Here is a 13,657-nt window from a genome sequence, read left to right as displayed (position 1 = left end):
ATTTCCCAAGCTGACTACTCTAAATCAAAACTTGTCTTTCCAAATGAATGTGTATCTTGTCTCTGTGTCTTCTCAATTGACCTATCCACACAGTTGTTAGGCTTACTGATCTATAGTTCCCATGTTTTTTATTGCACCTCTCCTTGAATAAGGGCTCTATGTTTGCTACCCTCCGAACTTTCAGAACCTCACCCATGGCTAATGATGATGCAAAAACATCAGCCCGGCCCCCGCAATTTCTTCTCGAGCTTCTTGCAGTGTTCTTGGATATATCTGGTCAGGACCAGAAGATTTATCCACCTCCATACATTCTAATATGTCCAACAGCACCTCTACTGTGATATGGACTGTCCCCAATATATTGTCACTCACTTCTCCAAGTTTTCAAGTCTTCATGTCTTTATCCACCATAAACACACAGGAGAAATATTCATTGAGAACCTCATTCATCTCCTCTGGTTCAACACATGCATGTCCACCTTGAGGGGTCCTATTCTCTCTCTGCTTATTCTTTTTCTTTAATGTACTTAAAGCACCTCTTTGGATTCACCCTAATTTTCTCAGCCAAGGCTTTCTCCTGCCTTAATGCACCCTCCTGATTTCCTTCAGTAAGCTCCTGTGTCCCATATGTACTTCCAGTGATTCCCTTGATCACAGCTGCCTGAACCTAAACCATGTCTCTTCCTTTTTTCTGGTCAAAGCCTCAATATCTTTTGTTATCCAGGATTCCCTATTCCTGCCAAATTTGCCTTTCACCCTCAGGAGCATATAGACTTTGAACTCTACCTATCTCATTTAAAGGCCTCACACATGCTAGAGGTCCCTTTGCCTGCGGACAAGCTACTCCAATCAACCACCTCCTGTCTAATTCCATCAAAATTTGCCTTGCCCCAATTTGAACTTGAACCTGTTGTTCAGTTTTGTCCCTATCCATAGTTCTATCAATTTCAAAATAGCTATGTTCACAAGTCCCAAAGTGCTCCCCCACTGTCACCTCTGTCACCTGTCCTCCCCTATTTCCCAAGAGTATGTCAGGTTTTGCCCCTTCCTGAGTAGGGCCCCCTTTAAACTTCTTGAGGAAACCTGCCTGAAAGCACTTCACAAATTACACCCAAATAAGTCCTTAATGCTATGGCAGTCTCCTACTATGACTATCTTACTACTCCTGAAGGTCTTTCTGATATCCTTGCATACTTGTTCATCTTTGACAATTTGGGGGCCTATAGTACAATCCCTTCTCATTTTTTAGCTCCACCCACAAAGCCTCACTGGATGATCCTTCAGTCATTTCATCTGACTACTGCTGTGATACTCACCTTAATCAAAAATACGATTCCTCTTCTTTGCTTTTGTCCACCTCTGTTCTGCCTAAAGCACCTGTACCCTGGCACATTAAACTGTCAGTCCTGTCCCTCACTTAGTCATGTTTCTGTAATGGCTATAATGTCCCAGTCCCCCGTACCTATCCATGCCCTGGGTTCATCAGTCTTACCTGTTAGCCCTCAGCATTGAAATAGATGCAGTTTAATCCAACAGGCATTCCTTGCTTCCAGCCGTACTCCTGTCTGACCTGTCTCTTCAACTTTCAGTATATTTCTGATTACTGTATCTCTTTCCAGCCTCAGACATGCCTCCCTGCTTTTGAGAATCCTATTCCCTCTGCCAATCTAGTTTAAACCCTCCCTTGTAATACTAGCAGACCTGGCTGCCAAGATATCGGTTCCCCTCTAGCTGCAACCCATCCCTTTTGAACAGATCGCCTCTGCCCCAGAGATGATTTCAATGATCTCAAAATATGAATTCCTGTTCCCTGCACCAATTCTTTAGCCACACATTCATCTGTCATACCTTCCATGCATTTGGGAGCACTACAGTGTTCAGTGCTGTAACTTTGTTCATTTTGCCCTAATAACATCAGTAGAAGAGTATTTGACTGTATGTATGATACAATGGGGAATATTTATTTGAGGTAGTGATTTAAAAAATGCATGCAATACTGGTTTCAGTTGTCAAATTAGTTGTTCAGAAATCTAGAACCGAAAGTCATGGTAAAGCGTTTTGGTCAGTCTGCACTTTATGCACTATTGTTTAATCGTATTCATTGGCTGCCCAGTCCTTAGAACCAGTGTCAGTGAAGAGATGAGATTGAGTTGTTAAGCAGTGGTGCTCCAGCCTTCAACATCATTGTTCTTCAAGATCCTACAAAGTATGTGAGGGAGTGTGCATTCAGCACTATGTTCAGGCATGCTGGAAAAGCTGCTGTGTTTGGGGTTGTGATAAGGTGGTTTAGATTTGATGTCAGGAGATAGCTACTTCACACAATAGGTGATCAATGGCTGTAGTGGATTACAAAGAGGAAGAATTGAGGCCAGGTTCTCATAGTGCTTGAAGCATTGGGTATTGTGATAAAAAGATGTGTTCAAGTTCTTGAAATCGAATGCCTGATATCAAATGGGCTCAGTGACTAATCTGTGAAAAAGAGGGCAAACGTTTTGCATCTAATGGCTTTTTTGAATTCCTAAAATGTCGCACTAATTTTAGTTAAGTATTCCAATGGTCGTTTCCAACTAGACACTGTTGAGACCTGCTCTCCCTTGGAGAGATTTGGGTCTGAGTGTTCTGTTGTGCACACGACTGCTCTCAGGTGCACTCTCTCTTTCTGCCTTTTTATTTGGGGGAAGTTATTTAAAAAATAAGACACTGAGGCTGGCTGTGCTACCCCAGCTACAGACAGTTACTAGATTTGATCAAGCTATGGGATATGAGTATGTGATTTAATCATAGCTGCAGCATGAGTTTTATTTATTCACTGGGCCATTGATAGACCTGACAGTTTTTTTTAGGTAGTGGCAGCTGTTTTTAGAAGAGGAATTTCCATGACATCATCATGAGAGTTTTATTTGTTCATCTTTATTGTACATCTGTATATTTATCCATGTGCACAAGTGCAGACACTTACAAAATGTATCGATGATAGCAAACATACGAAGCCTGCTATCCATATATAGACATTCTGGGGCAGTCCTCAGTTGAAATAAAATGATTACTGAGGGGGTTATTGGATAAAAATAGAAATGAGAAGAGAAATCACTTGAGATTTTACTCGTTTAACCATATGTATGTGGAACAATTGTGAAATCTTGAAAGTGGAATTGAGAAGTTTGAGAAAGGAGTTTGGGGAATTTGGGATGGAGATTCAGTCTCTGAGAAAAGGATTCGCTTGTTATGTACAACGCCCTTTTTACAGCATAAATTTGCTAGCACTTGACTTTTCTTAGCTGACCTGTTCACATTTAGTTCTCCAGAAACAACTTATATGGGTCATTGCTTGTTGCTGTTACATTTCAACTTCTTGTCTTAATGCAACCTAAGTCTTGTGCTTATAGTACTAACAAATAAAGCTGTCTACTTCAATGTGATCGTGTCTGGCTTCTAACTGCTTCTCTTCCTTCCTTTTTGTTATCCTGCAGTGTTCTGTGCCCAGGTCTTTGTGGCTAGGCTGCTCCAACCTGGTAGAGAGCATGTGCGCACTGAGATGCCTGCAGAGCATGCCCAGTGTCAGATGTCTCCAGGTGCCTTATCTTCTTTACTTACTGTGTTTTTATTTTTTTGCTATGGTTCTGTGACTGTGTATTTGTAACCCTCTGAGTACTGACACATTCTGGTTAGTCTGTCTGTGCTGATGTTGGACAGTGGCTGGGTGGAAGGGAAGGATTGATCCTGTGTCCAGGTGAACCAGTTTGTTTAAAGATCGAAAGGCACACCAGCCTGTGCTGCATTAGTTAACCTTAGATACCTTTTGGCTACAAGCTGGAAACATCTGAAGCCCTACATCACCATTCTGTCACCTCTACTGTGTGCCTGTATGTACACTAGATGAGTGTATGGGTGTGGGCTCAGAAATGTTGCAATCTTTGGCCAAATTGAATGTTGACTGTCTGTTTTCCAAAGTCACATGTGATGAAACACCATTTGGGTGTTGTACCTTAAGGCTGTGCCTGTGCCTATATAACATTAGCTTGGTGCCATCAAGGGAAGAATTTTAAATTCGGACATGAATCATGGAGCTTTCGGTGCTGTCTTGGCAGTTGCTGGGGGAGGGGTGTGTCCACACGTTTCCCATGGGAGCTGTTGTATGGGGAATTTTGGGCATTGCAGTCTCATGACCGCAGGGGTGGGAGGGGGCTTATGGGCATGAGTGGTCCTATGGCGCGAATTGGGGAGGAATCTGTGGGACTTCACAGTCCCGTGGTTGGGTCTGGGGAAGTGGGAGGGCAGCAGTCTGGGCATTCATGCCCCAATAGCTGGGGGCCAGGGGGCAGGGATTACGGGCGTTGCCCATGCAGTGGCCAGGTAGAAGGAGGGGGCTGAGAGTATTGCCGGATGTTTTGCAAGTCTTGTTGCCTTGGGCTGGTTATATGCTAATCACCTGGTGGCTCCTTGCTGCTATTTGTGACTTAGCTTGCGGTTTCAAATAACCCTGTTGGACTATAACTTGGTGTTGTGTGATTTTTGACTTTGTCCACCCCAGTCCAAAACAGGTACCTCCACATCATGGCTATAAGGGTAAGGTTGTAATCTACAGTTTGTGACTGGGACCGTGTAACTGATCTCGTCTCCTCCCTCTCTATCAAATTTAGCTGGGAAACAGTTTTGCACGCTTTGGGGGTGGGAAAGTGTCTGGAGTGACAAGAACAAATTGCTGGGAAAACTCAGCAAGTCTGGCAGTATCTGTGGAGAGCCAGTTAGCATTTCATGTCCAGCAACCCTTCCTTGGAGTATCTTGAGTAGTTTTGGAGGGGTTCTGTCATCAACCAGAGGGGTCTGGGTGCCATTTGAGTCTCAGTTCCTGAAACAAGAATAGCCTTTCCTTTCAAGGACAAGTATACCACAAAGCTATGAAGATCCTAACCACTTGGGGATTTGAATTGCTTCACTTTCTTCGGCCATTGCATTAGGTGAAAGAAAGACCAGAAGAAAATTCTCTAGAGCTCTTCGGCTAAAATCCAAGGATGGATGACGATTTGGATTTGGCATTCTGTCACTTGAACATTAAAATGAAGTTCAGCACTCAGAGGGTTAAGTTTATTTTGATAAATCCCTTTTGGTTCTTGCCTGTATAGCTTTGTATTTGTATGTGCTAATATGTACATTTGTCATGTTCTACAATAATATTGAATGTTAAATATTAGATGTGTCTGCATGTGGCATGTTTTGATGTCATTTGCTATATAGCTTGATGGCATGTAGCTTTCGGGTTAATTGTGTAGTACGCGCCAGCTAGACTTAAATTGTTGCTTGGAAGAATGGATATAGCTTGTTTATGTGCATTCCTAGGTCAGCATTGTATAGAACCTGAATTGACAGAATTCTAAGGATCAGGAATGTTTGCTGAGTTGTACCCCCTTTTAGGAACCAATGTCTTCTGGCCAATTGAAATGAGTTGGGAGTTGGCCGACTTTTGCGTTTAATCAATTAACTTGTCGTTTGTCAATTAACAGACTACTGCACTAACACTCACGTGGAGCTATTTGATGGCTGAGCTGGAAAAGGAAGTGTGTACTTGAACTAAAACTTGTATTTGGCTTTTATATTGAAAATAAATGGCCTTTGCAATTTCAGGCAGCCCCAGCAGCAGTCTCTGCTGTCATGCAGCAGGCAGTTTGCACACAGCAAGATTACATAAACAGCAAGTAACCTGTTTTATTGATGAATAAATATTAACTAGGACGCACAAGAATTTCCCTGCTGCTCTTCAAATAGTGCCTTAGCATCTATTGCATCCACCCTGAGAAGGTAGGGTCTCAGTTTATGCCTTATCCAAAGGATGAATACCACTGACAGTACAGTACTCTTGCAGTACTTAACTGGACTTTCTGCCTAGGTCTTGTGCGTAAATTTTGAAAATAGGTTTAGAAAATTAAGGTTGTGGGCTTGCACAGTTTTTAAGTGAGCTATGCCTCAATGTGTTCTATCAGCCAGACCAGCAAATTGACTCAGGAACTTGAAATGACCTGAATGTCCTGGCTATTTTGTCAAGAAATAACTAAATAGACAGTGTGTGAGACATGACTAAATACTCTCTTTTCCTGCACAATAACATCAGCTGAAGAGCGTGAGTGCATCTTTTGGCAGAAAGAGTATGGTTACTGGTCTCATTACCCTCCACCATCAAATAGTGGTCGGTTCACTTGGCTTGCACATGCATGTATGCTCACGGACTGGAGGGTTCTTTGTAATTTATCTTCCACTTGTTGTGGACACATATAGGAGAGTTGTGGGATGAGGAGAGGAAAACCTGGCTTTTGGAGTTTCCATTTGAGTTGGCTGCATGTGTCAGTATTCTTTCTGTGATTATGCTTTGAAAGTTGCAATATACATGGGAGAATAATATGTTTCAGAGTTTTAGTTCCTTATATCTAAGGATGTGATTTCTTGCCTCTTCTGTTTTTTTTATCAGTATGTATTATTATAGAATGCACTAGAGCATAGTTCCTGTTCAGTAGATGCAGAGTTCAAGTTTTCGACTGTGAAAGATGTAAAAAAAAATGGCGATGCGTCTGCTTGGGCGTTAGAATTAAATGCATTTTGCTAAGTCAGTAGGTTCTGACCTCGCTCCTTCCTCAACCCTTGAAAAGGCATGCACAAATCCTGATTTCACCTTGTCAACTTTGCTTGGACATTATTTTTGAGGGCTTCACCCAGGCATCTGCTTTTCCATCTATCTGTTCCAATCAAATAGCCTTCTTTCCTGCAGCTCCAAAATATTGGTCTTCAAACAGCATTGATGTCTGTCTGCAGGGCTTCTGTTCTTCTCTTTGGTTGCTAATAGCAGTGGCAAGAAGTTCTAGGCATTTGCAGGACATTCCTAGAGATTTGGTAAATTTATCCTGGCCCTTGGGGATCTTAGATTTGAACACCCTGAACGAAATATGGATTATTGGTGACAATTTCTGCTTTTATGAGAAGCTTAGTTGGTAGCACCTGGATATGGAATCTAGTAATGTCAGCTTACTGTTATCTTTTTGAAAGGTCTGATGCTCTGATTCTCACCTTAGAAGATTCTATGTTATTTTGCACCTTGTAATTCCATTGGTTTAGTTAAGTGATGTTTCACTCATGCACGGTCTGGGTGGGGAAAATCAGCTTGGTGGATGAAAGTTGTATTTTAAAAACCTCTATTGGAGGTCTGCTGTGATACAAGGTTGCACAAATCAGAAGGGACTCCATGCCCTGTAGTGAGCAGTTCAGACCTTCGCTCATAAAATTGACCAGCCATTCCTGCTACTGATTACCATGGCTTATCAGTGATAGGCAACATGATTTTGTGCGGGGGAGATTGAAGCTTACCAACTTAAGAGTTCTGTGAGGAAGTGACCAGGTTGATAGCTGAAGGAAGGGCTGTAAATATCATATACATGAACTTTAGCAAGGCATTTGATATAGTTCCCCATGGTAAACTAATAGAGAAAGTGAGGCCACATGGTGTGCATGGTGTTCTATCTAGGTGGATAAAGAACTGGTTGATCAACAGGAGATAGAGTGGTAGTTGAAGGGAGTTTCTTGAAATGGAGAAAGGTGACCAGTGGTGTTCCACAGCGGTCAGTGTTGGGGCCACTGTTGTTTGTAATATACGTAAATGATCTGGAAGTGTGCACTGTTGGTATGATCAGCAAGTTTGCAGATGACCCAAAGATTGGAGTAGCAGAAAGCATAAAGGACTGTCAAAGAATACAAGAGGATATAGATAGATTGGAGAGTTGGGTGGAAAAGTGGCAGATGGAGTTCAATACAGACAAATGTGAGGTGATGCATTTAGGCAAGTCTAATTCTAGAGCGAATTATACATGGAATGGAAGAGCCTTGGGAAAAGTTGATGAGCAGAGAGATCTGGGAGTGCAGGTCGATTATACCCTGAAGCTTGCTGCGCAGGTGGATAGAGTGGGTCAGGCAGCATCAAAGGAGCAGGAGAATCTACGTTTCGGGCATAAGTAAGCCCTTCTTCAGGAATGAGGAGGGTGTGCCAAGCAGGCCAAGATAAAAGTTAGGAAGGAGGGACTTTGGGGAGGGGTGTTGGGAATACGATAGGTGGAAGGAGGTTAAGATGAGGGTGATAGGCCGGAGAGGTCGGGAAGAAGATTGCAGGTCAAGAAGGCAGTGCTGAGTCTGAGGGTTGGGACTGAGAAAATATGGGGAGAGGGGAAATGAGAAAGCTGGAGAAATCTGCATTCATTCCTTGTGGTTGGAGGGTTCCAAGACAGAAGAAGAGGCGCTCTTCCTCCAGGCGTCGTGTTACTATGGTCTGGCGATGGAGGAGGCCAAGGACCTGCATGTCCTTGGTGGAGTGAGAGGGAGAGTTAGTGTTCAACCATGGGGCGGTTGGGTTGGTTGCCGCGGGTGTCCCAGAGGTGTTCTCAGAAACTTCCATAAGTAGGCGGCCTGTCTCCTCAATGAATTGGAGGCTATATCGGGTGCAGCCGATGCAGTAAATGATGTGTGTGGAGGTGCAGGTGAATTTGTGACAGATATGGAAAGATCCCTTGGAGGGAAGTGAGGGGGGAGGTGTGGGCGCAAGTTTTACATTTCTTACGGTTGTGGAGGTTGGGTTGGTGGGGGTTGTGGATCTGATGAGGGTATCACGGAGGGAGTGGTCTTTCTGGAACGCTGATAGGGGTGGGAGGGAAATATATCCTTGGTGGTGGGGTCTGTTTGGAAGTGGCGGAAATGACGAAGGATGATATGATGTATCTGGAGGTTGGTGGGGTGGTAGGTGAGGACCAGTGGGGTTCTGTCCTGGTGGCAATTGGAGGGGTGGGAAGTGGAGGAGATGCGGTGGAGAACATTGTCAACCACTTCTTCAAAGACCGCAATTTCCCCTCAGATGCCACCTCCAAACCCAACCTCCCCTCCCGACACCTTCCCCTGCAACCGCAAGAAATGCAAAACTTGTGCCCACACCTCCCCCCTCACTTCCCTCCAAGGCCTCAAGGTATCCTTCCATATCTGTCACAAATTCACCTGCACCTCCACACACATCATTTACTGCATCGGCTGCACCCAATGTAGCCTCCTATACATTGGGGAGACAGGCCGCGTACTTGTGGAAAGTTTCTGAGAACACCTCTGGGACACCCGCACCAACTAACCCGACTGCCCTGTGGTTGAACACTTTAACTCTCCCTCCCATTCCGCCAAGGACATGCAAGTCCTTGGCCGCCTCCATCGCCAGACCATAGCAACAGGACACCTGGAGGAAGAGCGCCTCATCTTCTGTCTCAGAACCCTCCAACCACAAGGGATGAATGCAGATTTCTCCAGCTTTCTCATTCCCCCCCCCCCCCAACCTTTTCTCAGTCCCAACTCTCAGACTCAGCACCGCCTTCTTGACCTGTGATCATCTTCCCGACCTCTCCGCACCCACCCCCACTCCGGCCTTCCACATATCATATTCCCAACGCCCCTCTCCCAAGTCTCTCCTTCCTACTTTTTATCTTAGCCTGCTTGGCACACCCTTCCTTCTCATTCCTGAAGAAGGGCTTATGTCCGAAATGTCGATTCTCCTGCTCCTTTGATGCTGCCTGATCTGCTGCGCTTTTCCAGCAACACATTTTTAAGCTCTGATCTCCAGCATCTGCAGTCAACTTTCTCTCAGGTGGATAGAGTGGTCAAGAAGGCATATAATATGCTTGCCTTCATTGGATGGGGTATTGAGTATAAGAGCTGATAAGTCATGTTAACGTTGTCCAGGGAAATGGTTCGGCCGCATTTGGAATACTCTGTACAGTTCTGGTCACCACATTACCAAAAGGATGTGGATGCTTTGGAGAGGGTGCAGAGAAAGTTTGAGGATGTTGCCTGGCACGGAAGGTGCTAGCTATGAAGAGACGTTGAGTAAGTTAGGATTGTTTTCATTTGGAAAAAAAATATTGAAGGGGGACCTGATCGAGGTTTACAAAATCATGAAGGGTAAAGACAGGGTGGATACAACCGAGCAGTAACGAGAGGTCACGCTTTCAAGGTGAGAGATGAAAAGTTTAAGGGGGATACACGCGGCAAGTACTTCACACAGGGGGTGGGCATCTAGAATGTGTTGCTAGCAGAGGTGGTAGAGGCAGGCAAGGTAGATTCATGTAAGATGCGTCTGGACAGGTGCAAGAGTAAGTGGGGGATACAGATGCTTAGGAAATGGGAGACAGGTTTAGACAGTAGATTTGGATCGGCTTGGGCTTGGAGGGCCGAAGGGCCTGTTCCTGGGCTGCAAATTTTCTTTGTTTTTTTTAACCAGTAACCTGTGTAGCCCAGCACATTGTTGATGCTCAGTGCCTGGGCCTACCTCTGGTACTTAACCTGATTGTACATGAGACAATCATTATATGTTCAAAAGACTGGGACAGGACTAGTATTTTCTGTCTTGCTGGTCCTCGGCAGTTACAATACTATACAATTTATTCATGTATTTGAATCAGCAGCAGGGAACTTGCTTTGATCATTTCTGGAAGGTAGGTTTGCTAACATATTGGATTCACCTCACTGGTATATGTATTGTTTTTGTTGTGCTGTGAAATTCGAGCATTTTCAGATATTGCTTTCAGTTCCTTAAGGTGGTGCAAATGCTTGATTTGGTTTAATTACTTGGTAGTTGTACACAGGTCAAACCAGTCAGTGGAAACACTGTCATTAACTAGATTGCTTAGTTGTGCAATTTGCTTGTGATAAATGTTGATTAAGCAGCAGTGTCTTTTCTAAGTTACAATGATGCTGAAGGAATGGTGATATATTTGTGGGCGGCACGGTGGCACAGTAGTTAGCACTGCTGTCTCACAACGCCAGAGACCCGGGTTCAATTCCTGACTCAGGTGACTGACTGTGTGGAGTTTGCACATTCTCCCCGTGATTGCGTGGGTTTCCTCCGGGTGCTCCGGTTTCCTCCCACAGTCCAAAGATGTGCAGGTCAGGTGAATTGGCCGTGCTATATTGCCCGTAGTGTTAGGTCAAGGGGTAAATGTAGGGGTATGGGTGGGTTGCGCTTCGGCGGGTCGGTGTGGACTTGTTGGGCCGAAGGGCCTGTTTCCACACTGTAAGTAATCTAATCTAAATATTTCCAAGTTGAAATATTTCCAAGTTGGAATGGTGAGGAACTTGGAGAGGAAGCTAGGTTGTGTTCCTGTGTATCTGCTGTCTTTGTCCTTCTAGATGGTAGTGATTTGAGGGTTTTGGAATGTGCTGTGCTTTGGTGAATTTCGGCAGCGCTTCTCATCAATGGCGCACACTGTTGTTACTGAGCATTGGTGGTATGGGGCGTCAATGTTTGTGGGTGTGCTTGCAATCAAGTAGGCTGCTTCATCTTTGATGTTGTCAAGCTTTGAGTGGTGTTGGAGCTGCACTCCCAAGGCAAGTGGAAAATATTTCACCACACTCCTGACTTGTACTTTTTAGATTGTGGACAGCATTGAGGAGTCAGGACATGAGTTATTGGCAGGTTTTCTAACCTTTTGACCAATCTTTGAAGCCACTGTATTTATAGACACTTTATAATCAATCTGCTCAGAGATTTTAGTATGCACCTCTGGAGCATGTGGATCTTCATATTCCTGTCCAGTTTAGTTTCTGGTCAGTGGGACTCCCAGATTTTGATAGGGAATTCAGTGATGGTAATGCCATTGAATGTGAAAGGGAGATTGCTCGATTCTCTTGTTGGAGATAGTCATTGTGGAATGAATGTTACTTTGCCACTTGCCAGACCAAATCTGGTTTACTGCATTTGAACTTGGACTGCTTCAACATCTGTGGAATTGCCAATAGTGCTGAATGTACAACTATCATCACAGGGCATGGTAGCATAATGGAGGAGAAAGTGAGGACTGCAGATGCTGGAGATCAGAGCTGAAAATGTGTTGCTGGAAAATCACAGCACGTCAGGCAGCATCCAAGGAGCAGGAGAATCGAAGTTTCGGACATGACCCCTTCAGGAATGGAGGGCTCCTGAAGAAGGGCTCATGCCCGAAACATCGATTTTCCTGCTCCTTAGATGCTGCCTGACCTGCTGTGCTTTTTCAGCTCTGATCTCCTGCATCTGCAGTCCTCACTTTCTCCTCCATTATGCTACCATGCCCTGTGATGATAATTGTACATTCAGCACATTTTCAGCTATGGTAGCATAATGCTTAAGTTCCTGGACTCAGAATCTAGAGGCTTCGACTGATGATACACGAGAGATTAATTCAAATTTGACAGAAGCTGGCAAATTTGAATTTGTCTAGTTAAATAAAAACGTTGCGAAAATAAACATTCACCGTTATGGTGACCTTGAAGCTATGAGATTGTCATAAATATTCATTTGGATCACTCCTGTCCATTACCGAAAGAAATCTGCTACACTTGGTTGGGAATCAGCAGTGTGATTAACTCTCTGCTCTAGAATTGGCAAGCACAACCTCCCAGTTGTGTCGATCCTCTGAACATCGATATAAAACCTAAGAAACAATGCTGCATAGACCTATGCAGTGAATTTGGATGTGACAAAGAAGGTAATAACCTTGTCAACCCAGCAGAATTATCTTCCCAGATATCTGGGACTTGTGGTAATAGTGGACCCACAGATGTAATAAAACACTTAGAATTCTACCTTTCAACCAATGCCACTCAGTTAATGTCCTGATTGACTGACTGACTGACTGACTGACTGCTTAGAGAGTACATAGAGTTGGGAGGGAGTGATGCTGGGGATTCTCAAAACACTGATTTCAGACTGTGAAATTTCTTGGCATACGGTCAACTTGGGCAAGGAAATTTGATTATCTCTAATTGGCTTCTCCCTCAGCTGATGGACAAGTACTCCATGTTGAACACCAGAATCGCAGAAATCCTGAGGATAGGTACTCTGAGCATGGGTTGTTTGGATATAGGGTGAAGGGATATCGAAGTCCAGTAGTAAGAGTGGCTCTATAGTAATGGCTCAGTAACACTACGTCTAACTGAGCCAGCTGAGTCCTGCCAGTCCGGACTTGTGCAGATGGTAAAAGAGCCAACAACTATCTACTTGAGCAGCTGTGTTGCTGGTGATGGCCTAATTAAAATCAGGGATTCATAAACTATCAGCATTGGAGTGTGCAGAGACAATAGAGGGTGAGGATTTTAAAATTGAAGTGTCATCAGACCGTGAGCCAGTGAAAATCACCAAATACAGGAATGCTGGAAGAATGAGATTTCGAACTTGATATATATTTGGATGTTATCATGGAAGGGGAACATGTTCCGAATCCTAAATTGTGGATCAACTAATAACACATGGACCGCAGCAGTTCAAGAAGACAGCTCATTACCTTCACCCCAAGGGGCAACTAGGGATGAGCAGTAAATGCTGGCCAGCCAATGACACCCATTTCCCAAAATGAGGGATAGATGGGAGGAGTGAAATTAGGTTCTTGGGCATTTCAGAGGTAACAGTGCATGAGTAGGAACCAAAGCTCACTGAGGAATGGCTTTGGAGGAGGTTGCATAACAATGTTGCTAAGTAGAGAATGCTGAGGAATGCTAGTTTATCACTGTCATTCAGAGAGAATGGCAGGAATGACATCATGGGCTGTTTCATACTGTGGCAAGGTCAATCTGATGGCAGGTGTCATACGTGGAATTGTAGGAAAGATAGTCATACAGC

The 13,657-nt window shown here is 44.2% G+C and overlaps 1 protein-coding gene across 4 annotated transcripts in view; it reads left to right on the top strand.

Moving 5' to 3' along the window:
• Positions 1-13,657, top strand: part of LOC132823345 (F-box/WD repeat-containing protein 11) — a 182,180-nt gene that overhangs the window by 41,856 nt on the left and 126,667 nt on the right. The window contains exon 1 of one of the 4 annotated variants that reach the window (XM_060837062.1): positions 3,476-3,572. The exons of the other annotated variants lie outside the window; for them this stretch is intronic. Coding sequence (XP_060693045.1) covers positions 3,522-3,572 — 51 coding nt within the window. The 5' untranslated portion in view covers positions 3,476-3,521. Of the gene's footprint in view, positions 1-3,475; positions 3,573-13,657 lie in introns of those variants that run through there. 4 annotated transcript variants of the gene reach the window in all.

Source organism: Hemiscyllium ocellatum, chromosome 16, assembly GCF_020745735.1.
Source record: "Hemiscyllium ocellatum isolate sHemOce1 chromosome 16, sHemOce1.pat.X.cur, whole genome shotgun sequence".
NCBI lineage: Eukaryota > Metazoa > Chordata > Chondrichthyes > Orectolobiformes > Hemiscylliidae > Hemiscyllium > Hemiscyllium ocellatum.
Note: the sequence above shows the minus strand (reverse complement) of the source record. Positions and strands in the feature narration are given on the sequence as shown.